This window comes from Corapipo altera, unplaced genomic scaffold (genome assembly GCF_003945725.1).
Source record: "Corapipo altera isolate COAL_440 unplaced genomic scaffold, ASM394572v1 119, whole genome shotgun sequence".
Classification (NCBI taxonomy): domain Eukaryota; kingdom Metazoa; phylum Chordata; class Aves; order Passeriformes; family Pipridae; genus Corapipo; species Corapipo altera.
The window spans coordinates 6351-34002 of NW_020884985.1; the positions used below are offsets into that span (position 1 = coordinate 6351).

General features: G+C 37.7%; 1 protein-coding gene across 2 annotated transcripts; it reads right to left on the reverse strand.

Annotated features, from left to right (window-relative positions):
- Positions 1–16: 16 nt before the first annotated feature.
- ASPM (abnormal spindle microtubule assembly) lies at positions 17–27616 on the reverse strand. Of its 2 annotated transcripts, XM_027666125.1 has the most exons (29): positions 27309–27616; positions 25857–26000; positions 24131–25484; positions 23114–23215; positions 22240–22386; positions 21392–21637; positions 21168–21235; positions 20491–20632; positions 20283–20413; positions 19443–19618; positions 19197–19342; positions 19033–19118; positions 17489–17704; positions 16404–16614; positions 16171–16316; positions 15942–16070; positions 14502–14696; positions 8923–13548; positions 7855–8004; positions 7361–7527; positions 6422–6581; positions 5728–5937; positions 5043–5195; positions 2980–3171; positions 2335–2527; positions 1689–1843; positions 1248–1424; positions 832–1004; positions 17–750 (listed from the first exon to the last, which is right to left on the reverse strand). In XM_027666125.1, exons 1-29 carry the CDS (start codon positions 27597–27599, stop codon positions 645–647), a joined length of 10392 nt encoding a protein of 3463 aa, XP_027521926.1. In that variant the 5' UTR covers positions 27600–27616; the 3' UTR covers positions 17–644. The 2 variants fall into 2 exon arrangements, 1 of the variants encoding a protein (XP_027521926.1); XR_003531407.1 differs by lacking the exons at positions 17–750; positions 832–1004; positions 1248–1424; positions 1689–1843; positions 2335–2527 and having other exon boundaries at positions 3065–3171; positions 5043–5197; positions 5729–5937.
- Positions 27617–27652: the final 36 nt, after the last annotated feature.

Consider the following 27652-nt stretch of genomic DNA (forward strand, 5'->3'; position numbering starts at 1 on the left):
ATGAGATGCATGCCTGTATGTATTGTGCACTTGATAGGAAGAACAAATTCACAAATCACCTCCCTTAAAATATCAGGTCAGAATTTCTAAATTTACCCTTAAAACATCCTGTTGTTCCACCACAATCTTGGAATGTTTAAAAAAAAAAGAGGAATTATAATTTTTTTCCTGCTGTCATACATGATCCCTCAAGACCTTACTAAAAAGTAGACTCAAGTTCACCCAAAACAGCCAGTTTTAAAATTCTGTGCCTGTGCCTCCCTTCTTACCCATGTCTCTAGATCAGACAAGACATTACTCTCCCACACAAAAACCTGTTTTTAATAGAATTCTACAATACTTATTCAGAGTGAAGAATCCCATGCTATTTGTAATATCCACAGTTGTGTAACAGTGTATTACTGCACTAATGAAACTTCCAGTAAAATCCAATGAAATGATTTTATTGTAAAATGGCTTTTGGTAGTACAAAACAGGTTTTCAAAACTGTATACAATACAAAGAGTTACCAAAATATTAACTGCAATTTGAAAATACATTTCCAAGGACAGCTTGACATTTGTTTGCTTTCTTTTAAAATCATTTAGCCAACTACTAACACATACATACTGTACAAATACATTTTCCTATACATCATTTACATTTCAGTAGCAGGCAATACCAAGTGTGTCCATCACCATCAGAATTGCTTGCAGAGGATCCACGATTTCTCGCATGTTATCTTTCCTCAAGACCCAGTCTGGTTTAATTCTGTGAAAACATCAGTGGCTTGTCAATAAAATATTACATTGCCACAGCAGAAACAGAAGACTAAATTTTTTAAGCACTTACTTTGAAACTGTTTTTATTCTTAAAGGAGTTGCTGGAACATAACAACTTCCGCCTAAGACAGTGTTTGTTTTCTGCTTCAGAAGTGTTCTCTCTGCATCCATTCTGTGTTTCCGAGCTGTAAGTTTATACAGGCTTTGAATGCAAGGAACAGTTCTTGGCATGCCTCGGATTTCCTGAGAAGAGGTGAAAACAGCACAAAGTTACGACCACAAGTTCAAAAGCAGCTTCACAAATCAAGAAAATATGAGTGTTTTCACCATCTCGGAAAAGCTGGTTTTTTTAAAACCAGAGTTTAGTTATAATAGCCCTAATAGGTATGGCAGAGAGGGAAAGAAAAAAAATTATAAATACCACCAAAACTATGTAGGAAAAGTATGTTAAATCAAACCATTAAACCCAAAGCATTTAAGTCTTACCAAAGCTCTCTTTGAGTCCTTTGAAAGGATGGCCAACAAACAGCAGGTCTTTGTGAAAATGCTTCCTCCTTTCTCTGAAACTTTGTCCCCAGCTTTCCCTCTGTACATTTGCAGGAGGTCTAGTAAAGTATCTATAGAATTTTCTGCATCATAAACTGCTTGAGTAGTTCTTTCATACTGTTATATAAGAAAGAGACAAGAGAACTTATATAGACAGACTTCTAAAACATCTTTTTAGAAGTTAATAGTTAGAGGTTAAAGAAAAAAGTAAAGTCCACATTCTCCTCTAGAATAAATTTGTAGTTAATCTGGTATCCAAGCAATAAAAATCACTTCTGTATGTTACACAGTTGTAACACGTTATAAGAAGGTACCTTTCCCAAGTACTACAATAAATAAGCCTACTGCTTATAACTCTGCAAAAGAAAATATTAAAGTTACCTTTGAAACATTAAGTAGAACCTGAACGGAATATCTGATCACATCCATGCATGGAACACTCCGGTTGCAACTTCGAATCAGAACAAAAATACTGAAGATTGCTCTGCTTTGGGCCATATTTTCACAACACAGTGAGGACAACCTGGTAGCCACCTCTGTGACAATTAAAGGGAAAAAAAAGTAAAGAAAACTCTGAACTTCAAGCAATTTAATTGGAAACCAAGATTTTCTCTATTTTTAAGTAGAAGTGCAAAGAAGTAAAAACTTGACTTATTGATTTAAACAAGTATTTCTAAATCAATAGTTTTGATATTCCAGACAAAAAACTATGCAGACAAAATGATCCACAGAAAACATACTCTGAGAGTAAACATAATAATAAACTTATGTAAGGTATAGCATTACTAGGACTGACAGGAAATAAGAGCAATCATACAGGATTTCCTTTTCTACATAGCCATTTAAATATTGTTCTGAAATCAATAATCTAATTTCAGTCTGGAAAAAGCCCCCATTATAGTCTCAAACATGTTCACATTTTAGAATCATGCAGAACGCTTAAATATCATTATGAACTCTTCTCAGCTGAAAAGCTCTAGTGCCTATCATCCTGGAAATCTATCAGTTATTAAGACAAAATACTGACCAAGATGCTTTAATGCTGCAAGAATGTAAGACAGATGTTTGTATTTTAGAAGGTATTCAATTGCAGTTGCAGTTCTGTTGCACAATTTGTTTTCTTCTCTGCTCTTTTCATTAGCCTTTGCTAAACTGTGCCGTAAAGCTTTAGTTTTTGCTGTGTCATTAATCTTTCTCCAAGAATATCCTCTCCACAATGCCTACAGAAAAGGAATTTCCCCAAAAAGAAAAAAGTTATAAACAAGAGACAATACATGAGAACTTCCATTAACACTTCAAATCAGTTTTACACAAGTCTGACAAAGTATTTGAATGACCTTGGGTATTGAAATTTACGCAATTACCACTCAGTGTTTAATTTTCAAATACTGGACTTTCAAGACAAAAGGCAAAAAAACCCCTGTTTATTTACACTCCACATTTACACACACATTCCCAGCAAAGGCACTGCAAACAGTATCTGCTTAATATTACTTAATCTGTTTGCCTTTAGCTTTCATGTCTAAACAGAAGCTAACTTGGCTTGCCATTTAACTGATAAATTCATCAACCAAAGTAAACATTTTTCCTCTCCCCAAAAACCCATGAGAGAAGAATCAGAAAATAAAAATAAGAATTACATAAGTGTCATTTTCTTACAGGAGGTATTTACCTGAAATTTAATTATTCCAACTGCAAATTTTCTCCTACGTCTGTAAGCAAGGAATCTTTGCACATTTCGCTGGATTATGGTTGCTGCATCATGTCTGTGATTCAGCCAGCCTCGAATGGCACGTTGTAATAGAACGATTCTTTGATAATCTCTTAGAAATCTCTTCTGTTGCATTTTTGCTCGGAACCATCTCTGTTTAAAATTAAAGTACTTTTTTTTTTTTCATTTATTACTTTTCCCCTAAATTCCCTTTTCCCATCCTAAAAGAGCATTGATAAAAACTGAGGAAGTGTTTTAACATGAACTTTGACAGATGCAGGCATTACAAACATCCCTAGCACACATATAACCGCTATGATTCTGATTGGCCTTGGGGTAGCTGAAATGCAAGACTTCAGAATGAAATCTTAATTAGGAGCTCTTAGGGAAGAATTCTGAGGAGAGAAAGGTAGAGAAGGAAGGGTAGAGATGTGGATAGCTGGAATTGTTTTCAATTAGAAGGGACCTACAATCATCATCTAGTCCAACTGCCTGACTACTGCAGGGCTGACCAAAAGATGAAGTATGTTATTAAGGGCATTGTCCAAATGCCTCTTTAACACTGACACGCTTGGGGCATCAGCCACCTCTCTAGGAAGACTGTTCCGGTGTTTGATCACCCTCTCAGTAAAGAAATGCTTCCTAATGTGCAATCTAAACGTCTTTTGGTAAAGCTTTGAACCATTTCCATGTGTTTTATCACTGGATTACAAGGAGGAGAGATCAGCACCTCATCCTTCCACTTCCCCTCCTCAGGAAGCTGTAGAGAGCAATGAGGTCAGTCTTCTTTTCTCCAAACTAGATAAACCCAAAGTTCTGAGCTGCTCCTCAGAGGACATGTCTTTCAGCCCTTTCCCCAGCTTCACTACCCTCCTCTGGATGCATTTGAGTACCTTCACGTCCTTCTTTACTGCAGAACTGCACACAGTACCCCAGGTGAGGCCACACCATCACTGCACACAGCAGGGCAATCAGCTCCTCTGAGGGCTGTCATGCTGTGCCTGATGCACCCTGCGATGGGGTTTGTCCTCTGGGCTGCCAGGGCACACCCACACTGAGCAGCTGTCAACCAGCCACCCAGATCCCTCTCTGAAGAGCTGCTCTCCAGCCACTCCCCTTCCAATTTATGCTTGTGTCCAGAATTACTACAACCTAGAAGCTTTCTTTCTCTTGGCTACCTTTTAAAAACACCACTCCACTTTACTAAGTTCCCAGCTCTGTTTCCTCCCTACATAAAGAAGGGAGACAGGGTACCCCGCACCAAATCAGAGCAAAAAAACCCTCTTCCACCCAATTTTCTCTTGCCCTAAAGGGAAAATCTAACTTATGGGGAGAGATTACAGATTTGTATATATGGAGGAGTAGTGGGGCAAAGTTTGCCATAAGATCCTAGACTAGAGAACAGCTATTTCAAGGTTCCCATTTCAGCCTCTCCATTTAACCAATGCTAACCTTTCAGTAGCAGAACTATGCCAATGGCCAGTTTGGAGACATGAAGATAATTTTTACAATCAGGTAGTGCTACAATACAGACCTGATTTTTGATCTCGTTTTAGATAAGTAAAACATGGTTATATTAAAACGCTGCAACAGGCTTTGATAGCCCTAGAAGATTAGAAACATCCAACCAAACAAATCACTGTATCCCAGGAGATTGCTCATGTAAAGAGATGCTCTACATTTCCCAAACCTTACAGGTTGTTGTGTCTGATCTTTCCTACTTCCAGTAGGATGTAAAGAAATAGGCTAAGACAGCACTCAGATTCCTTTAGCAAGCTTGAAGGTCTGAAGGAAACAAATTTTCCAATCCATCCTCAGCTTTAAAGTGCCGCAGAACTTGCTGAGACCCACCCTAATATAGTTAGTTCAGTATAAGCATCCTTATTTAATAATAATTATTTAGTAACTCCATAACTTAGCTTTATTTTCACGTGTGAAGGAACTGCAGTGTCTTAGTGTTACAGCTTAGCTCACAGAAAAGAAATTAGACTACATTACAGAAAAGCATTTGGCCTTAGACTAACCTGTATTATAAGAATAGAGGAGATCTGGTTTTGTGCAAGTTTTAAGGTGAGATGAATCCTATATGCCCTTTGAATTTTAATTGCAGAGAGATGATGATATGCAGCTGCTGTAAAATGAAGTAGTCTCTTTTTTTTTTTTTTCTGTTCTGAAATCTGTAGAAGGAAAACAATACAAGGAATATTATTAATTTTTATACTCTGAGGTAGCTGATTGCCTATACAAAGAACATAAACATAGTACACAGCAATATACTGTTAGATGCTGGAAAATCCCCTTGGAGGTCATTACCTCAGAACTAAAGCAAGCTAGCTTTCTTCAGTACTAGATCTCTAACCTAAATAATAACACAGAAGTGATTGTAAGCAATAACATTAATACATAGCAGAGAACAATTTCGTTGTAAGCCTGTATGTGCAGAAGTATCAGTTACAGGTAAGCCACAAAAGACCTCAGAAGCTAAAAAACACCCAACAATGAAAACCTACTTTAGTTCTAAAGGATTGTGAGAAAAGGATCAAACTGTGTTTTGATCTATTTTGACGCACCCAATACTCAAAGCAGTCAATAAGAACTTGATTTCAACAATAAGAAATCAGGTTTTCCTCTTCTTGCCAGTCAGAATTAATGCTGCTCTAGAGGTATATTTTACATCAAAAGCACAGTTTTAATTTGAACTATACCGACCTTTTTTCTGACTAAATAACCCCGTATAAATGCTTGCAGTTTAATGACAGCTCTCCTAGCCTTATTGTATTTCATAAATTGAAGCTGGCCTTCCTGCCAAGCCCGCAGATGTTTTTGGATAATTACAGCAGCAGCTTTTTGTTGAACAAATTTCCTTCTTGCCTTGAAACCTCTATATGCTTTTTGGATCAAACATGCAGCCTGAAGCTTCTGAAAGAGATTTTAAAGAACAAGTTGATGATTAAACTTTTGTTCATTTGCATCATGATCAATATATATATTTATTTTTAGCTCTGTTTCTTTTTTTCCCATCATAAGAACAAAAATGGAATAAGAAATACCAGCAAACATATAAAGCACTGGTTCATATCAAAATACACTTTCACAATTTGGAAGGTCTTTACCTAAATGGGGTCAAATATGAGCAATTGAACTTAATCCTTTGTAATTAATAAAGCCAGCAAAAAATTTGGCATTTTATTTTGGTATCAGTATAGTAAGGGGTAATTCAACAACTGGTACTGTTCAAAACCAGGAATCAACCCTGTTACTTAATGCAAAAAGAAGATTTGAAGATTGAACAGTTCTGGTCCCACCTTTTCTATGATTCTGCACATCATTGACAAAAATCACTCAAATATATGGAAAACTTTTAAAGCAACCATGACATATCAGAGTGCAAGTGAAAACATACCTTTCTTAGAAGTTTTCTAGCCCTGTACTGTCTATATGCCAGCTGAATCTTAACTGCAGCATTCTTAGTTGCCAGAAAGTGATGCCGAATCACTCGTGCCGTGAGGGTCGCTCTCCATCTTCTTTGGATGGTAAGTGCACAGAACTTCATTTCCAAAAACCTAACATAAAAATGCAGTTTTAAATAAGAAAACAGTGATGGCTTACAAAATTATTAAGATAGATATTGTGAAAGCAGAGCCATTATCAATCAGATCTTGGAACACCAAAACACAGGGGATACCTAGCAATGTTGGCAGGAAGACTGATTTTGAATAGAAGATACTTTCCATTTTACCACAGTAGGTACTTCTGTAACTTGCTGTCAAAGGAGACAGCAGTTTGAAAGCATTGGACAGACTGACATACTACAGGTCCATAAAAGGATAATAGGCAAGGATGTTTAACAAGCAGGGATGCTGAGGGAGGACCTGGGAAAGCAGAAAGTGGTCAGGTTAACATATCCCTAAACAGCATCCTCTGCTGCTACCGGCATGGGACATGGTTCAGAATGAGATGAGCTATCAGGCTGATCTAGTAGAGCATTTATCAAAAAAGCATCTCACAGCAAAATAAACATAAACTAATTGAACTATTCCATTATGGAGTGTACTGAAATAGCTTTTCAACTTATTAGTTTTATGCTGGAATTTGAACAACATTCAGAACATCCTTCTTGAGAAAAAGAGAGAAGTGAAAAAAAAAGAAAAATCAAGGCCTACTCTTTCCTAGATCCACAATAAACAAAATTTAAGTTTGTGAGGGAGCTTTCATTCCAGAAAAATATTTAAACATAGTGAAAATCTCGCACAAGAGAATAACTCCACCTGCACCAAGAGGTGTAAGAATTATATAATAAAAGTTTTGAAAGTAGAGAAATTTATATCAAATTCAGTGTTACCAGGTCCGCAGCTGCTTCGTCCTGAAGTGACTCTGAATAACAAGTGCAGCTTTTACCACAGCTGCATATTCCTTTCGTGCTTTGTGACCTCGAAACCAGGCTTGGATTACTTGTGCTGCTCTCATTTTTTTAACCCACTGTCTAGCTTTATATCCTCTATATGCTGCCTATTAAACATATAAAAAGAAAAAAAAATATTCAAAACTTAAGGGTTTTATTTGTTTAAGGGAACAAACAAAATTAAAAAGAAAAAAGTCATGGTAACATGAACAGCTTTTAGGATTCTCATTTCTACAGTATTATATATCTAATTTCTCACAACTAGAAGATGTCTTCAAAAGCAAGTGAAACACATTCAGGGAAAATCCACTAATGCAACTCTCTTTAACGTCTGCAAAAATAATTATATTGTGAAGAAATAAATACGAGAGATTTAAAAAAGAAAAAAAAAACCAACCAAACCAAACCCCACCAAAACACGCTTTTATGATTACCTGAATTCTAATGGCAGCTCTTTTCATTTGACAGTATCTTTGTTGCTCAATATGTCGCATCCGATGGGCTCTGTAGTGCTGCTGTATTAGTACAGCAGAAAACTTGCACCGAAGGTATTTCTTTCTCTCAAGAAATCCACGGAAAAATGCCTTAAAAGAAAAAGACATAATTCTTGGAATATTTAACCACTTGCATGGTATTGACTGGGAGTGTTTTCATATTTTTAAGTATAGCTGTACTCAATGACTTATTAGAAAAACAACAATATAATACATTTCTGATTTCACAATTTTTTTTTCTTTTTTTTACTTTTTAAGCAAAGTAATCATATTTACATTGTTCAGGATACATAAGCTAAACATTCAGAAAAATAACAAAGAGGCTACCAATTTCCCCCAAAACATAGAGATAAGGAAAGCACACCTGTTTTCTTATCTGTTAAGCACAGCATGTGCTTTCCAACAAGATAATAATAGTAACCTAAGAAATTGTCAGAGAATTATTTGGGTTAAAGATCATCTAGTTCCAACCCACATACCATGGGCAAGGATGCCATTAGATCAAGTTGCTCAGAACCCCTTATTATTGTTATCATCACCATCATTTCCCTTTCCTACCTGATTTGAGGGAACTTCTGTCCTTAAATTCCTCTTCAGAATGTTACCTAGGCACTCAAATTAGTCTAGGGACATTTAATAAACCTAGAAGGACTACCATGATTTCTTTAGTCTTAAAGAAAGTCTAAAGTAAATTTTTGTCATTTACTTCACTTCATACTCACTACCAGTACCTTCTCATTTCAATACATCAAGACAGCTTTCATTCATATTCTAATCAAATAAAACATTCCTTAAGCTTTCAATATACAGGGGAAAGTCAGTTCTGACCTAAAGAACCTTATCTCTGTGCACTGTGGGAGTAAGCTTTATACATCTGCCATGTAGTACACTTCAGAAATTGATTTTTCTTGAGCTCTAAACTGTGGTTTGCAAGAGCAGTAAATGTTAAAAGCATCCACAAATTAAGAAAACCACACCCAAACCCCACAACTATTCATTCCAAAGTACCTGAATTTTTACTGTGCTTTCTTTAACTTTGTGAAACCTCTTCTTTTCAATGAATCCTCTGACTCTAGCCTGCACAATGATAATGTTCCTCCGGGTTTGTAAGTAAGCCATTCTTTGGTGTTTCACAGTCAAGTGGGATCGGTAGCACTGCTGTAAGACAACTGCTGCTTTTCTATAGCTTGTATACTGTGATTGAGTTTTACGCATTAAGTAGTAGGCTTGTAATGTAATAGCTGCTGTTCTAAGTTGAACATATTTTCTGCGTTGCACAGCCATCCGAAGAAAAGACTGAACCTTTCTTGCAGCTCGTAGTTGCCTTGCTATTTGTCTTGCTTTCAAACCACGGAAGGCAGACTGAATAATGACTATTGCTTGTCTTTGAGCCAAATACTCTGCTCTCTGTAAACGAGCCCCGTGACATGATCTGTACCACCTCTGAATAACAATTGCTGAACTCCGGATCAATTTATAGTGAGTCCTTGTTCTTTGGTGTCGGAACATTGACTGGATTGTTATTACTGCTGATTTCTTTTCAAGAAAACGTCTCCTGTCTCTGCACATTCGTAAGAATGACTGAATGCACCGTGCAGCAACATTGGCTTTATACAACTGCCTGGCTTTTTTAGCGCGAAAAGCAGCTTGAAGGCAGATGACAGCCTTTTTTATTTTTGCATAGTTTTTCATGTCAGCTTCTTTTGCCATTTTGGCTCTGAACCTCTGCTGTATGATTCTGACAGCCCGGCACAATTGTTTGTAATGCCTATGCTGTATGTACATGCGATAACTAGACTGTATTACAGTGGCTGAAACATGCATGACTCTCAGTTTCTGCCGTGCCTTCATGCCTCTGTATGATGCTTGAATAACAAGAACAGACTTCTTCATTGTCAGATATTCCTTCCGTTGGTTCTTTCCTTTCACGTAGGATCGATAGTAGCTCTGTATAACACTAGCTGCAGTTCTCATATTTTGATAGGACTTTCTATCCCTGTGCATTCTATAGGTTGACTGTATTGCACTGGCAGCTGAATGCATATGCTTGATGCTGTTTCGCACCCTGATACCTCTGTACACAGCCTGTATACAAATAGTTGCTTTGCGAAGAGAACGATATTCCAAAGTATGCTGTCTTGACAGAAGCAAAGCTCTGTATCTTCTCTGAAAGACAAACGTAGCTGCTTTAAGAGAGAGGTATCTCTGATGTTCTCTAAAGGCTTTAAAATTTTTCTGAACAACAGTAGCAGCACGGTGCATTTCTTGCTGTTGTTTTCTTGCTCGCATGGCTCGAAAGGCCCTCTGGATACAAGTTGCTGCTTTCTTTAATGAAGAGTAATGCTGTACTGCAACTTTCCTTAGCTTATTGGCTCTGTATCTCTTCTGTATTAGCTGGGCTGCCCATTTAAGTTTTCTGTAATGACGGTACTGCCTATACGTTTGGTAGTTTCTCTGTATTGTAAGTGCTGCCTCATGTCTTGTCCTCAAGAAGCATCTTGTTTTCATTCCTCTATAGGCAGCTTGAAGTACTAAAACAGAATTGTACAGTTTTAAATATCTTTCTCTCACATGCTTCCCTTCCCTGTAAGCTCGATAACGTTGCTGTATGATTAGTGAAGCACGTTTGACTTCTTGATAAGAAGTGTAAATTTTATGCATTCTTAACATTGCTTGAATAACTGTAGCAGCTTGATGCTTTTGCTGCATTTTTTTCCTTACCATAAATCCTCTGTAAGCAGACTGTATGATAACAGCAGCATTAAGGAAAGAGATATATTTTTGACGTTGAATTTTTGCCAATTTTGTTGCTCTGTATTTTCTCTGAATTACAACAGCAATTGCCTTAATGGAAAGAAAACGTTTCCTTTCAAGAAAAGTTCTAAATCTTCTTTGAATAATCACAGCTGATTCACTCATAGTTCTGATAAGTCTTCTTGTTTTCATACCACGGAACGCAGCCTGGATGCACAGTACAACATTTTTCATCATCATATACTTGTGAACTTGCGCATTTCTCTCCTTACAAGCACGGAACCACTGCTGAATCTGCTTAGTTGCCAGCAACAATTTTCTGAAATCCCTCTGTTGCCTGTGCATTCGATAATAAGACTGTATGATTGCTGCTGACTGATGCATAGTTTTTAAGTCTTGTCGGACTTTCATGCCTCTGCAAGCAGCCTGAAGGATTATGATAGACTTCTTTAGTTCTAAGTACTTTTTGCGCTGTACTCTGCCTAAACAAAATGCCCTATACTGTCTTTGAATTCTAATTGCTGCCATTCTCATTGATCGGTATTTTATGTTCATCTGATGCATCTTAAACGTGGCTTGGATGCAAACAGCTGCTTGATGCATACAGTGAACTTGTTGTCTGACCCTCACACCTCTGTAAATCGCTTGCATTTTGACTGTGGCTCTTTTTAAAGACAAATATCTCTGCCTTTGACATTTAGCATGAATAACCGCACGATAACGCCTTTGCATAGCTATAGCTGCAGATCTAAATCTTTCATATTCCTTCTTGGCCAGGTAAGATCTGAAGGCAGCTTGTATAGTTGTAGCAGCTTTGTTTAGTTTTTTCAGTTGTTTTCTCACAGTCATTCCACGGTAAGCAGACTGCAAGACTAACACATCTGCCTTTGTTTTTAGATAAATTGCACGTTGGTTTTTTTTCATACAGTAAGCTCTGAAGTATTTCTGAATCACTAGAGTGGCTTGTCTCAGTTTCTTGTATTTTAGTTGATTTACATGCATTCTGTAATAGGTCTGAATAACTGTTGCAAGATTGTGCTTCTTCTGAATTGTTTTTCTCACAGCTTTCCCCCTCCATATTGCCTGAAGACGCACTACAGAGTTACACAGCTGAACGTATTCTTGCCGTTGTTTCCGGCCCATAACACTGGCTCTGTAACGCCTCTGAATAGTTAGCACAGCATGGCTCACAAGCCTGAACTTTTTCAGAGCCATGAATTTTCTGAAGGCAGACTGTATCAAAGTAGCAGCAACATGCTGTCTTCGAATCTGCTTTCGAACCTTCCAGCCACGAAAAGCTGCTTGCAAAGAAAGCACTGCCGCTCTTGTCATTAAGAAGTTCCGTCTTTGCCTGTTACCAGACCTACAATTTCTGTACCACCTCTGAATCACAATGGAGGCTTGAACCACTGCTTTGTGTTTCATTTGTGCAGCATGAGCTCTAAAAGCAGTCTGAATTTTAATAGCAGCTCTATATTCAAGTTTAAGCTTTTTGCGTGTTTTATAACCCTGGTAGGCTGCCTGTAAGCAAACAGCTGCTTTTTTAACTTGCAAGAATTTCTGCCTCTGACACCGTTGTTTTTTGCATGCACGATACTGTTCTTGAATGACAATGGCAGCCCTATAGATGCTTAAGTACCGTTGCCTGTCCCTTCTCATTCTGTAGCAGGCCTGAAGAAATACTGCAGTCTCCCTCCACCTCTGTATTTGTTTCCTGACAAGATAGCCTCGGACTACAGCCTGAATTCTTATGCAAGCTCCCTTCAATTTCCTAAAATCTTCTTTAAGTTGAAGAGCATATCTATGAGACCGATACCTTCGCTGGACATAAAGTGTTGCCTCCCTTAAAGCGCAATAATGTTTACGTGCTTGCCACATCTTTACAAACGCTTGAATCTTTACTGTCGCGCCTTTCAAGTTTTTAAATCTCTTCTGGTCAACATAAGCACGGTAACTTGCCTGAATTTTGATCACAGCTCTCAACATGCGAGCCTCTTTCCGAGCTTCCATCCCTCTGTAGGCAGACTGGAGAACAATGGCAGCCAGGCGCATCCTCTGGAAAGAAGCAGTTGCTTTTTTAGAGGCGACATGTGCCCTATACCGAGTTTGAATTACAGAAGCAGCATTTTTAATCTCTTTGTATCTTTTTACTTGCTGATATTTCCTCACGTGCGACTGCAATGCAGTAACAGATTTTTTTAATCGCAGAAATCTTCGTTTCTCTTGTGTCATTCTCCACAGAGATTGAACAACACAAACTGCTTTTGTTTGCCTGTACAGTTTACGTGCCTTCATGCCTCTAAAAGCAGCTTGGAGAACTATCACTGCTGCACGTTTTTGTAAATAGTGTTCTCTCTCAGTTTTCCCTAGTTTATAAGCTCTGTAATACTGCTGAATTATCACTATCTTTGCCCGGTGTTCCTGGTAAACATGTCTGGCCAGCTGACACCTGTACCAAGCCTGAATCTTGATAACATTTTGCCTAATACATAGATATTGTTTCAGGTCTCTGCGCATCCTGTACCAAGACTGTATGACAAGGGCAGCCCTCCTTCTCTTAGCCAGTTTTGAAGATTGCCATTTTCGGAAATAAGTCTGAAGTAGTAAAGTCGCTTTAATTTTCTGTTGAATTTTATGTTTTCTCCATTTTCTGAATGCGGACTGAATAGTAAGTGCTGAAGACTTTAAGATTTTGTATCTCTGTCGATCTTTTTTTGCCAACTTAGATGCACGCAGATGACTCTGAATTGTAACAGTAGCCCAAACAATTCGCTTATATGCAGCAACAGACTTCACCATCCTTATCCTTGCTTGTACAAAAATAACATAGTATCTTAGCTGTAAATATCTTTTCCTAGCAGAGTATCTCCTCCAATAAGCCTGCAGGGAAAAAAAAGAGAAAATTTTGTATTTTCTTTACAGTGTCTCGAGTTAAGCCCAAATTTGAGGACAATCATCTTCAGACTTTTTAAGATTTCTTTATTCCTACTTAGTCTCTAGGAAGGTAAGCCCAGAAATCTACATTAAAAACAAAACAAACAAAAACCAACCAAACAAAACCACCCCAAACAAAAACAAAGATCCAAAACCAAAAACCACAAAATAAAAAAAGAAACAAACCCCCCAATAATAATAATGATTTAAAAAAACCCCACACCACATCAAAACAAAAAGCAAAAGCCAAATGCTTGAATCACTGTTTTTTTTAAAGCATCTTAAATTCTCAGAAAAGACCAAATTTGCCCTGCCAACACTAGATTCCCTTTTAAACTATTTGATAAATCAGTGTTTCTTTTAACAACCATTCTAAAAAGTCTTAAGAGTGTAATGTTTAGCTTTGGGTAATAGTGGCAAAAATATCTTGAGAAACTGAATTAGCTGTCCAACTACCATTGGTAACTAATGTCTGCCAGTCTGAATGTGCCCACAGTACGTAACACAACACTAGGAAAGCAATTTTTAATTTTTTGTAAAACCCTGTTTAAGTAATGCTCAACAGCTGCAAAGAGAAAAGCCAACACAACCTGATTAGTCCCTTGACACTGACTAGTTTAAGGCCCAGTGTTTTAATGTTTACAGTGTTCCAAAATATTAACTAAGAAGGAGCAATTTTTAATTTAATAACATATTACTATCTCTCCCTGAAGAAAGTTATTAAAACATCTCAAAAGTAGAGGGGGAAAAAAAAAAGTAAAAAAAAAAAAATATTACACTTCATGAAGGTATCAGTTGCTGTAAACTGAACAAATAGTCCTCAGCAAGACTCTTTCTCAGAAGTTTCAAAGAGGTTTCCTTGCTGTGTAGCTGTGTAATCTAACTTTAAATTGTATTACCTGAATGACTGTGGCAGATTTACTTCTGGCTTCCTCCAGTTTTGCCTTTTTCAGATTGCAAAAAGTCATCCTGGCCAAGTATCCTCTCCAGTGCTTCTGGATGTAAATGGCTGCATTCACTTTCTTCAGGATGTGTCGACGAGACAAGAAGTTTATTGCAAATTTCTGAATTATCCGAGCAGCTCTGTCTCTTTCCTACAAAGAGCCATCTGAACAGTTAGGATTGGAATTTTCACTCATATTTTTGATGTGATTAACTATCTAGAGCAATCTCTTAAAAATTAGGCTTGTTGATACACAGCTTTTCTTCACTATAGTAAAGGAATATTTCTGAGACAGAACATTTTATTTGGATACTTTGTAAAAGGTTGGTATCACCTAAATTTGCATCCTCCTGCCTTCATCATTCTTCTTTAAGAAACAATTTTTAAGCATTCCTATGCAACCCATTTTTAAGCCTCAGTTTTAGTTCTCATTCATAACAGTTTAAGACACCCTCAGTAATGGAACACGTCAGAGTGCTCTCTAGCTATCTTTAAATAATATAAAAGAGTATAAAGATAGTCAGACCAGCTCATGTCCATCTACCTCAGAGTTTTGTTTGCACAAACTAACCAGCGTTTTTGTTGTAACCCAGAGATTGTAGTAACAAACTGGTGCATGTAAAAGAAGCAACTAACAAATGTAAAATATCAATATTTAGATCATTCCACTATGAGCCTATCCTACCACAGTGCAAAGCATATGTGAGTACACTGTAAGATTATTTTTTAAAAATAATGCTAGCAATGCCTAAGTGGGTTTGATTCCTCCTCCCCCTACCAGCATCTTTACTATTAGTTATTTCAAAAGACTTGCAAAGGGAATGTTCTGTCATCATTATAAAGGTTATGTAGACTTTAAAAAGTAAAAAAAACCCCAACACCTGGAGATGAAAAAGCCTACATAAATACAACCTCTGTCCCCTGTTACACCAAAGATTCTTAGAATATTTCACTTCAACACTGTTCCAACATCAAATATTACATATCTCAGTAAGACACAGAGGTGGCATTTATCAATCTTAATGGTGTCATACTTTTAAAACCCTCAGAAGTTCTGATATAACTACCAGAAAAGCAAGAAATAAAATACCAGAACTCATGAAATTTAATTCAAAACACTGGTGAAGTTTAGCTCCTAAACCAATATAGTAAATCCATGCAGAAGTTTAATTACTCTTCTCAGCTTGTAGACATGAATAGGAATTAAAAATTAAGTACTCCCTTTTTTGTGTTAGTAATTACACCAAGAAGGCCGCATGTTTTGATGATAAAAATGATACTCATTCATTTAAATGCCAATATTATTCCAGTAAACCTGTATATCCCAGTGAATTTATATCCTTTATTTCTTATTTCTCAAAGTAGAAGGTATGAATATTGCACAAGCAAAGAGTACCTGATGTAGCTTCAGTTCCCTTTTCAGCCTGTAATTCCTCCAAGCAGCCTGAATTATTCGTGCAGCTCGAGTTTCGTGCCGCAGATCAAGAAGCCGCGAACACAGGAATGACAGGTAAGTAATAACAATCTATACAGACACAGAACACAGCCAGTTAGGGCTATACAGAAGAGCAGAACACATCACAGGAGGGCAGAACACATTTACATCAACTCTAAAGGCATTTTACCTTCTCATCAGGAATTGTATTTGACATGTCTGAGTGATGAATCATTGCTGGTATTCCGCCTAGGTCAGAAACTGCAGCATTGATCAGTTGGAAGTTTTTCTTTTCGTTGTCCAAGAGTTCCTTGTATAGGACTGAGGGAGTTACAGCTTTGTAAAGAGAAAACATTAGTCAAATCAAAATTGTGCATAAACCAAACAGATTTAACATGAACTTCTGTGCATCAAATAACTCACTGTGATCAAACATTTCTTCCATAACGTTTAGAGAAGTATCTGACTCTGATGAGGAGGAAGAGTTTAGTCCCACTCTAACAGTTCTTGAGCATTCTACTGTTTGAGTTGTTCGTTGGCACACAGCTTCCAAAGGCACGTAACATGGATGATAATGATGAATCAAATGACATAATACTCTACCATCTGAGAAACACACTGTGAAATTTTCAACCTATTAAAATAAAATATAGCAAGATACAAATTCCTTCAGTTTTTGTTACCAGTAACTGAAAATATTTTGTTCTTTGTACCTTTGAATGTGACCAAGTGCAAATTATCTTTGAACAAAAAAAAATTTGGAACTAGTGCTTCCTTTGAACATTTGCTGTACTGTAGCATACAGCTGTGAGAAACTAGAAACAAAATAGATGTGAATCATTATATAGTAAACCTACAAGGGAAACATTTAAGAAACTAAAGAGAAACCAACCTTTCTACAGAAGCTTTCCAAATAAACTTCTTCAGATACCTTTACACTAGGTTTTTAATGCAGAAATAAGTTCTGAACTTGCATCAGTCCTAAGTGCTCTGTTTTACCCTTTAGAAAAACTAGCACGTGTGACTGTATTCCCACCAGAGACACGTGTCTGACCAATGCTTCCCTTCTTGGAGGAAGCAAATATGTCCTTTCTAAACAAGCATCTCTGAGGAGAGGAATTGACCTTATCCCTAACATCAGTTTAATTCTCATAGCTCCTATAAACAGTGAACATTCTATGAACAAATACTTGTACAATGAATACTTATTAAAAATACACAAACAACTCTCATTCCAGCAAAAAACCTTCTAGTTTTAAAAGGCAATTTTATGCATAAGACTAACTGGAAGGGGAAATCCTTTTGTTCAAATTTGTTTAAAAAGAGAGCTGCAGCTAAACTCACAGAATGATGGTTATTTCAAATCAGATTAAACAAAGTCCAGAAATATATTTAAAACTAATTATTATTGGCTGCTACTATGCATTTGATAGTTTGAAGAACTCTGTTCTGTGAAGAATTATGACAGCAGAGGATGTACTTGTTGAAGTACACATAAAACTACTTACCTTGATATTGTAAAATCCACAAACAGCATTAACCCATGCCATCAGGAGCTTCACATTTTCACTGTAACTCTGAGGTGAGGAGTTATCATTGTCTTCTTGTACTCTAACAGAGTTTGGAAAAGTCTTGAGAGCACTTAATTGAGCTTTTCTCTTGTGTGAGTTACTCAAAAACTCAATTTCTTCTTTTAAATGTTCCACATTCAGAAAAACATCCACCTAATAGGAAGAAAAAAAACCCAACACATCAGCAATCTGACATGTCAGGCACTGCAGCTACTGGATGCAGAGGCTTCAGCCGGGGGATTGTAAAGAGAAACCACACTTACTACTTAGCAGTACCTGCTACACAGAATCAGCAGAGGATAATCTGGACTTTCCAGCATAGATGGCAGCAAAAAAATCCCCTAGAATCTAGCCTTCCACTGTTCTGTGGGAGAACAGTTACTTCATTAGTTAATAGCTGGGAGAAACAGGGAATTTTTCCCTGAAACAGCCTGTGTAATTTCACCAGAGTCTCAGAGGAAACAACAATTTCAGAGTCTCATCTGCAATTCCACTGAGCCCACGCACCACTCGTCCTCATTTAAGGGATTCTGAGAGGACTTCAGCTGCTGTTGTAAGGGTGTGAGAAGATTTGGAGAACAAGTAACATATCCACAGGGCTTGGATAAAGCCACTGCTCACTGAAATTATTTCTTCAATCAAAAGCAATTCAACTATGAGTCATGCATCAGGAGAACTAACTCAAGGAAGTTAACTACTCAATTGTGTAAAAGTAATTAAGAAAGAAAATAATTACATCTGATTTTTATGATGTTGTCTGGTTTACTGATGGTTCTGTGTCTATACTTTGTCATATTCTTGCTTTACATATAGTTAATTGCACTTATATTTCTGACTACTTTTTTACCTTCTATATGTTATGTTCCTTCCAGCTGGATTTGTCAGCTGCATACTTATTTTTAAAATACCATCCAACACAAGTTAACTCTTAAAACAGTTTAAGAAAACTATTTTTGCTTCCTCTATTATTTTTTTTCAGTCGCTTTGAAATGCCATTGCAGTAATGCTTAAGAAATCTTCGCTCTTATTTCAAGAATGTTTTATCTGAAACAGTCAATTTGATGAATGGAAAAAAAAGTAGAAGAGCTATAGCTTCAGAGCTTACTCTATAAGCTCAAAATGTCCTTTTCAGTTAGTAGGAGTTTACCAGCAGTTTGAGATTAACATTTTTTTACTTTTAAGTATCAATTTTGCTAGTATACAGCATAAACTCAGAAGTTCATCTTTTTTCCAAAAATTGTATGAATGCATACAAGAAAAAGTACAGCTAAAATGTTATCCAAGCTGTACTGTTAGGGAACACTTAGCAGTTCAGCCAAAGCTTGCACGGAACTTTGAACATATAAAGCAAACAATTTCAGTCTAAAATTTGATTAGTAGAGGTTTTTGCAGACAAAAAATATTCCTGAAAGACTGGTTGTTTTCATTATTGCTTGTTTGTAACTGGTATCAAACAAACAAAATAAGTAATTGAATAGTACCTGGAAGGCAAAGACAATTTTCCACAGAAGTGCTAATGTTCGTTCTCTGTGTCTATCCACAATATCCCTGGAGTCAATTGAAGCACCTGTCAAATAAACAAAGGGATTGGAATGTGCACTAGTTAGCTGATGCACTTAGAATAACCCTGATTTCTAGGCCTTACCATTTTCATCTTTCAAGTGTATTCCTCGCTCTTTAAGGACATTGAGAACAATATCAACATTGTGCATCTTCTGTAGACGACTTATTGCAGGAACTCTCAGTTGTTTTGAAAGATTCCAGTTTTTGGTCAGAAGCTCCACCGTTCTCCTAACAAAGGTAATTTCACAGTTTAATGCCTTTGCTGAGCTCACGTTCGGTATTATATAAAAGACAATAAGTATTTCAAAATAATTCTGTATCAACGCACACGAGACGAATGCCACACTGTAAGTCCACAGCCAGATTTTTTACAGCAAAATCAAATTCATCAAGTGGAGTTTGAATATGGCAGACAGGTAGTCCTAGGAAACCGAGATGGCGGGAAAGGTCACCTTCACCACTCAGGAAGTCTCGGGAAAATGCAAGCAAAAGGTCTTTGCTAGCCTAAAATTAAGAAAAAAAAAACAAAGAAAAATAAGATAATCTTAACACTGCGATATTTGATAAGCAGAATACATTTCTCCCAAACTGCATTTCATGTTTCCTTGTCTAATACTTGAAATTATATTTAAAAAAAAAAAAATCTATTTTTGGCCAGTTCACACAGCTTTAATTGTCATCATACCTGGCTGTCATATCACTGAAAGCACCACCAAATTCAGGAATACCTTTTACTCTGTCTGTCTGTCTACACAGTGCAAATGTAACATTTGTTAATCAAAGCCTTTGTATGACAGATGTTCCATAGTCTTTCTTATCACAGCAAAATAACAGAAAAAGCAAAGAGAAGAGTCCATCAAACTGACCTCCAGCTTAAGGTCAGCTGCAGCATCCTAGAGTAATATTTAAAAATAATGCAGAAGCTCAGATTCAGAGAGGGAAGTTGAATAATGTAGGACAGTGGAGTCCTTCCTACAGAACCAATACCTCAGAATTTTCTTGGGAATTCCATTACGTGACTATGAGACAGTATGTTGAGAATGTTCATGCAAAAGGCTGAACAGTCAGGACTTGTTAAAGTACATAGTCAGATTGTAAAAAAACAAAACATTCTACATGGAGTCTTAATACAATATTGGAGGGAGATACCAAATCACAGCTCTCTTACCTTGAACTCTGCATCCTTACAAAAGAGGCAAGGGTCATGTTCAATCATCCTGGACCGTTTGGCACAATCCAGAAAGCAAACTAACAACAGCAATTTTTTCAGTGTGAATTTTGACAAAGCTTCCTCATGACCTAAAAAGACAGAACCCAATAAGTTATGGTTTAAAAATTAAATGCTAAAAATGAATTATTTTGAAAGCAGTAATTACCCTCTCGGTAAAGGTGAGGCACAGTGGGATGTCTGTATTCAGCTGCAATGTCAGGGTTCCAGAGCAGGCGGTTAAGGATAAATATTGCTAAACCCATAACATCACTATTACTCTCCAATGCTATCAGTTCTCCATAAACAGTCTAATAGGAAAGGAGGGGAAAAAAGCAGAAATGGTTAAAATTATGTTAAACACTATGGAATTTTTTTTAATAATATACATTATTGAAATTCAGAAGTAGTAAATGGTAATTAGTCTCTAAAAATCCAACAGTTTTCAAATGAGCCACTGAAAGGTAAAGCCAAAGGATGTTTCAGAAGATCGAGTCTTATTTCAGAGTATGTATAATCATCTACATCTTAGGAATGAATCAGGAACTTCTTTAAGACAACTCCATTCTTCTTCAGTTTAGTAGATTGAAACTGATAGGGAAATGCTTTTGTGTTATTGGTCAGGGAATTAACTTCTACTTTCCTTGATTAAATATTTTCCTTCCTAATAAGGGAAACACTTTTTCAAAGCAAGTATCTTGTAACACTTTAAAGATATGTAAACAAGCTATAACTGAATTGAACCTACCTGAATTAGTAAGAGAGAAAATACAAAGAAACCCAAACCGCCCCAAATTGCTAGATGTCCTTTAAACTTAGATTATAGACTATACACAGTGCACTGACCTCCAGACCTATACGCAGCCATAAAGGGTTGTAAGACAAAAGCCAGTTGAGTACTTTCTGCCTCTCTCCTGCAAGAGAGTATTTTGTAATATTAGATCTAGCATACCTTTCATATTAATGCAAAAATTTCTATTAACCAATTTTAATTTAAATCAAATTAATGTGCAAATAATCCTTTTCCTACTTACAAGAAAAGAGAGAATGCCAAGTTGTAGTATTCCTACCTATATCTTTCCAGAGGTGCCTGTCTCTACGAACTAGCAGGCGTCTAGTTTCAATCTCAACTTCCAGTTTCTTAATAGCTCTGACCATTGTTTCAGAGGTGAACAAACGACAGGCTTCACGGCGCAGCTTATTCAGCTTCCGATGAGCCGTATAGGCCTTTAGAGATGCTTCATCTTTCGTTGGTGCTTTAGGAAGGCTCATTTTGTGATGGTTCTCTTCTCCCAAGATAAGAGCAGCTGCATTTACTATTTAAACACACACAAAAAGTATGTATTTACATCTCAAATAAAGGTAGCTTTTGCCCACTTCTCAGTAGACATTTTGCTATTTTCCTTCTGACAAACGATTTATCCCTCAGGAAGCTTGTCAGCTGTTGCACTAAACATATACTGTCATGTACAAGTATACTAGCCAAGTATTTAATATAACTGCTTATTTCATAAGTGAGCAGTGCTAGAAATTCAGTTTTAAGATCAATGGTACACTCTTAATTTTCTTCAATTAAAGCTAAAGATAGAGGAAAAAGTAGGTTACCGTTATTTTAGTAAAGTGTCAGCTACAATGTTTGCCAGCAGGTGGGGATTCCTCACCCAACATCCACTGAGGAGAGCCGCAGCCATATATTCCAGTGCATTCTCCTTGTGGAGTACACTCCTCATGCAGGAGTGTGGTGTGCTGTGCTTGCCATAAGCAAGTGTGCCATCCACAGTTATAAGAAGGGGAAAAATATGACTCTGAAAAGGTTTAGTGTGAAGTGTGTGCTACTACTATTCATCAATATTAGTAAAGTATGTTATACAATGTTTAAGAATATTAAAAGAAAAAATGAAAATTCTTGTACTTTTACCTTGTGAGGTATTTGTTTTTACACTGAAGTCATCTGGGGTAAGTACAAAGTTTAACCACCAAGTGAAACCTCGTTGCTGCTTCTCCTTCCAACGTTCATCATAAAACATGTTTTTAGCTGCAAAAGGCATTGGGTGCCTAGGGATGACTTTAAAAAACAAACAAACAAACAAACTGTAAGTCTTCGCAGTTTTTGAAATATTTGATAACCAATACACATTTCATTGTGGAAAGGATTAATGTTTGACATTCCATTTAGCACTATAGCAGAAAAAAGTAGATTCTTGGAATCTTCAGTGACTGCAGAACAGCCACTGCTAAATAAATTGCAGTCACAAAATGTGGATTGAGTTATTAAAGCACTAGAACTAAGACAAGATATCTAGAATCCAGGCCATTTGCAATGGGGTAAATCCAAGTTGAGCTGGCTTACAACCAGGAAGAACCATTGTACAGATGCATTTTTCTCATCAGATCAACTTCGTATTCTTAACTCTGAAAAATTATTATCTTGCTGGTAAGAAATTTTTTCCTTTTAGGTATTCTGCTGTTGTCTAAAACGTTATCGAGTATGGAAGAGGCATTTAATTGATAGCCATCAGTAAGCTGCAATGTAGCTTTTAGATTTACAGGCAAAACTGGAAGAAAGTAACATTTACCTTCAGCTGGCTGTGTGTTGCAACCAATTTTGAGTAGTCAAAACAGATCACAAAAGGTTACATATATTATTCTACTAAATATTGGTGCATTTTAGGTACAATCTTCCATTTCATCTCAACTCTAACCAGTTAGGTCTTACCAGACATTAGCAGTACCACATCTGTGACATTCGGTTCAGTATATACTTTTTTATTAAATACCAGGAATCTGCCTACCTGTTTTCTGTGGTTTCACAAATGTCAGGTGAGACTGGGCCAATCCAGGGACAGGTTTACTAATTCTCTTGGTAGTTTTAGATGCTTTCTGAAGTGAATAACCTACAAGCAATTAACACACAAATATCAACAGCCAGTATGTCAGTGAAAGTTACTGTATTAAAGTTCATGTCACTTCTAAAGCACAGAACTAGAGCAATTCCCCATGAACCCACTCAAAATACCAATAACCTCCTGTTATTGGTGGAAAGTTAGACAAACCAGTTTGGCTACAATTAAAAGGGAAAAACGGTTAAGAGTAAATAAATGCTCTTGTATGTTCTTCCATTTACTAAGGAAATGTACTGCTTGAATTTCATTACCATGTCTAGAAAAATCTACACAAGGCTGACAACAAGCTAATTACAGACAGTAAAAAGCAGGTAGAGTGAACAAGACATGAGAACTACTTCACTGAAAGGTTGGTCAGGCATTGGGACAGGCTGCCCAGGGAAGTGGTGCAGTCACCATCCCTAGAAGTGTTCAAAAGGCATATGGATGTGGCACCTGGAGTTATGGTTTAGTGGTGAACATGGTGGTGCCAAGATAATGGTTGGACTTGATAATCTTAGAGGTCTTTTCTAACCTTAACAATTCTATATTTGAAAACACGGGACAACAGTAATGGAGTCAAGTATTCACAATGGTAAGTGTACATAGGACAAATACTGTGCAGTAAGTTTCTAGTAAATTAAAATTACATAACAAGGGGTCTGCTGAAGAACTGCCCGATACTTTTCCTGTTATTGTCATTAACAAATTTACACAGGAATAAAGTAAATTTGAAGCCAATGACATAGCCAAAATTCTAACCTAGTTTTCAGATTTTTGAAGTGCAGATGTCTAACACATTGCAAAGACCCACATTTCAGAGGCATAAAATATTTCTGACTGTTGCCAGACAGTTCAGTTTGCTATACACATTTCATAATCAAAGGCATCTTTCAGAAAATGGTAAATGAAAGAAATGCTGCTCACTTGCTTTCTTTCTCTGCCCTATTTTCTCTCGGTTTGTGGGTTTGAAGGCTGATGGTCTCATAGTCGTATGTGTCTGATTGCCCATGCTAGATGTAAGAGCTCTTTTTCTTTCCACTTCTTCCACATACACTGGAGCTGTGACTCTACTATTTTCTGCATAGGTTTCACTTTTCCTCTTACGACACAAAGAAGTTGATCCAGTGGGAGATGAATTTACTTTATCGTTGTGACACTTATTTTCAGCTGAAATGGGACCTGCAACTGGCAGGTGTTCAGATATTTCTGCTTCTGTACATACGGGCACCACATTAACACATTCTATTATTGCTTTATTAAGGCATTTTTTAGATTTTGGCTGGCAGGTTTCCGCTCTTGTTTCTTCAGTAGCACCAGGCTTACTTTTTATGACAGTGGCAGAAAGAATTGGACGTTTTTTTGTTTGTTCTCTCCGAGAAGAATTATCAGTCTGAGGTTCCTCTGCAGAACGAGAACTGCAGTGATTTTCTTTGGGTTTATCATCATGAAGTGATGTTACATTATGCATCTCAAAGACTTCATGTAAGTTGTGTTCTATGCAAAAATGAGTTTCTGTCTCTACATCTCCATCCTTTCTCCATTTTGAGGGTAGAAATCTCTTTACCACATAAGTCTCTGTGGTAGATGATATTAATGCTGCCTCAGGTTTAGGAGTCTTTGATTCCTTATCTGACAAACTGTCTTTCACGAATTGCTCAGGTGACAGAATTGTAAAAGGTTGCTCTATTGTGTCTATATCCACTTGATAATTCCCATTTACAAAAGCATCTGGACTTAAAATTCTCCTTGTACTTAAAGCAGGTGCAGATGCTGAGTGTTCTGGAGTGCAAACTGGTGAGAGTGTACAATTAAGAACTTCTGCATTGTCTGAAATTGGTAGTTGTGCTAATCCAGCAGAACTGTAGACACTTTCAGATTGCAATTCGTTGTGCTCATTAACACATCTCTTGACATTACGGCTGTCTATCTGAGGCAATAATTCCTCATTTACAGAGGCAGCAATATCTGCAAATGTAGTAGATCTTCTCATTGCAAGGGGTGTGCTAACAGTACTACGATGTTCCTCTGGCACTGGTGCAATAGGAGACGGAGGTAATTGATTTTCTGAGCCAAGAAGAGCATCATTTCCTGGGGACATATTATTTTGCACTGTGCTCTGATTTTCACATGCCTGAAGTGGACGTCTAAGTTTATCCACCTTCTGAGAAACTTGAAATGTTTTATCAACATTTTTTATTTCTGAAGTACTCTTTGTAACTTTTATTGCAGCAGAGGTTTCTGAAGAGTTTTTCTTTTTTAATTTATCCCAAAGACTCCTCTGAAAAAGAACCATAAATAAAAGTTAGTGTGCTGACTTCCTAAATACTTCTATGTGTAAAAGTGAACATTACTAGCATATTTATTCAAAGTTTAAAAATACTATAAAAAGAACACCTAATACAAAATTCACAATATGTTATTTCCAGCCTTGAAAGCAGTTTATTTGGTCATGTTTTAGTTTTATTCTCTAAGTTGTAATGCATCAGCACCTACTTTCCAATCCAGCAGAAAAAAAATAAGAACAATGGGCATTTCCACAGACAGCATTATTTATCAATTTTTAATTCTCCTTCACCTCATTTTCTAGTAATAAAAACAATATCTGCATCAGCTATGCCAAAGTAACAGAATTAAGACACCATAAACTCACCTTTTTCTTTGGGGGCTGCTCAGCAGCACCGAGGAGCACAGCTTGGTGTTTTACAATGCCATTAACAACAAAAGTTAGCAGCTCTCTGACTTTTCCTTCTTCTAATGGTGTCCATGTCACAGAAACAAAAATTCTTTGTCCTGACTATTAGAGAAAAAGAAATGTTCAATACCTAGCATTTAGGTACACTTACATAACATTGAAGATCAAGTAAACAAACGAGGAGCAGTATATAGAAGTAACATATATTTCGACAATGTGAAATGATACACAACTATTAAATGTTTAAATACCAGTTTTCCCCCCTCTGACATGTAAATTTAAGCAATCACTATCAAAAATGTCATATAACTAAAAGGACATATGCCTCTTAATGCAACTACAGTGGAGAACAAGCAAGAATATGTATAAATATAACACATAGACAAGATTTGAGTAAAGGTAAGTAGAAGAAACTACATAATTTTTTGCATATATTAACCAAATAAGTCCTCTAGAGTAATTCTGAGAGAATTACAGTGGGACTAATAACCAGAGGTTAATTTTGAGGACCTTAGCTGGCCCTAAATAGAAGTGTCAAATTTTTTAGTCAAACGACATGCAAAGATGAGATTTGACATACAAGCTCTTTGAATAAAAATAAATAAAGACACTGTAAATGATCAAGGACCTTACTATTCATTAATTACTACAGGAAACTGTTATCTAAAAATTCATACCAAGACTCCAGCCTGGTTTTATAAACCCATTATTGCAAGAGATCTCCAAAGCGTTTCTTCCTCTCTCACGGACTCTGGACAGCCTAGGTGACCGTAGGTATATGTTTGTCTAAACTGTCCTTTTAAAAACTGGCACTAATTGGACTAACCACATTTTACATTTCCTTGAGAATCGTAAATATTTATTCCTAGCTTAAGCCTGCTTTGCTCTCTATTGTGTCATTTAATTAACGTGCAGAACAGTGTATTAGCATCCTCTTCAAAAGCTCTCTCAGCCTTTATCCTAAACATATATCCTCCAACTTTTTGACAGGTCACTGTTTAAGCACCTCTTATTCTTCCGTCTCTCTCTTTAAAACCAGATTCCCGGAGAACAGCTAATTTCACTTTGTTTTTCGCACCTTGCCGCACACACCCCTCTACTGAGCCGGGATGCGACGCCTTCGCAGCCTTGACAGCCCCCCGGCCCCGAGGGCTCGGACCCCTTTGGGGTGAACCGCGGGACACGATCGCGGCACCCACAGTCACCACCCACACCACCACCTACAGCGGGGCGCAGCTTTCGGGTACCGGCTGCCCAAAAACCCAGGAGACGCGTGGATCCCCCCGGGGGCAGGACCGCGCCGCAACTGGTGCCTGCCCCGCTCCTCCCTCGCCCCCCGCCCCCGCCGGGCACGGCTCGGGGAAGCCCGGGTGTCCCCGCTCAGACACCCGGCCCCGCTCCCCGCCGCACCTGCACAGCGAAGCGGCGATGCTCGATGCTGAAGCCCTTGGCCGGGAAGCGCTCGACCACCACTTCCGTGTGCTCCTCGTTGGGGTTGTCGACTCCCAGCAGGAGCGTGCGGGAAGCGCCCACCCGCAGGCGGCCGAAGCTGAGGAACGGCGGCCGGGAGAAGTGGCTCAGGACCAGCACGGCTGGGCCCTCGTCCGCGTCCTCCGCGGCGCCCCATCGTCGCCGCCGCCCGGGGTTGGCGGCGGGGCTGCACTCCCAGCGCGCCGCTGACGGGACGGAGCCCGCGGCCATGGCCGGTCAGCGGCTCCCGCACAGGCCGCACTGCGCCAACCGCCGCGCCCGCC

Bases quoted from the DNA above. Each gene is read 5' to 3' on its own strand.
- ASPM (XM_027666125.1), bottom strand. From the start codon at position 27,599: ATGGCCGCGGGCTCCGTCCCGTCAGCGGCGCGCTGGGAGTGCAGCCCC. The intron at 19,119-19,196 runs GTAAGGCCTAGA...TTTATTTGACAG, and splicing joins ACACTTGAAAGATGAAAATG to GTGCTTCAATTGACTCCAGG. The intron at 17,705-19,032 runs GTACTATTCAAT...TCTTCCTATTAG, and splicing joins AAATTGTCTTTGCCTTCCAG to GTGGATGTTTTTCTGAATGT.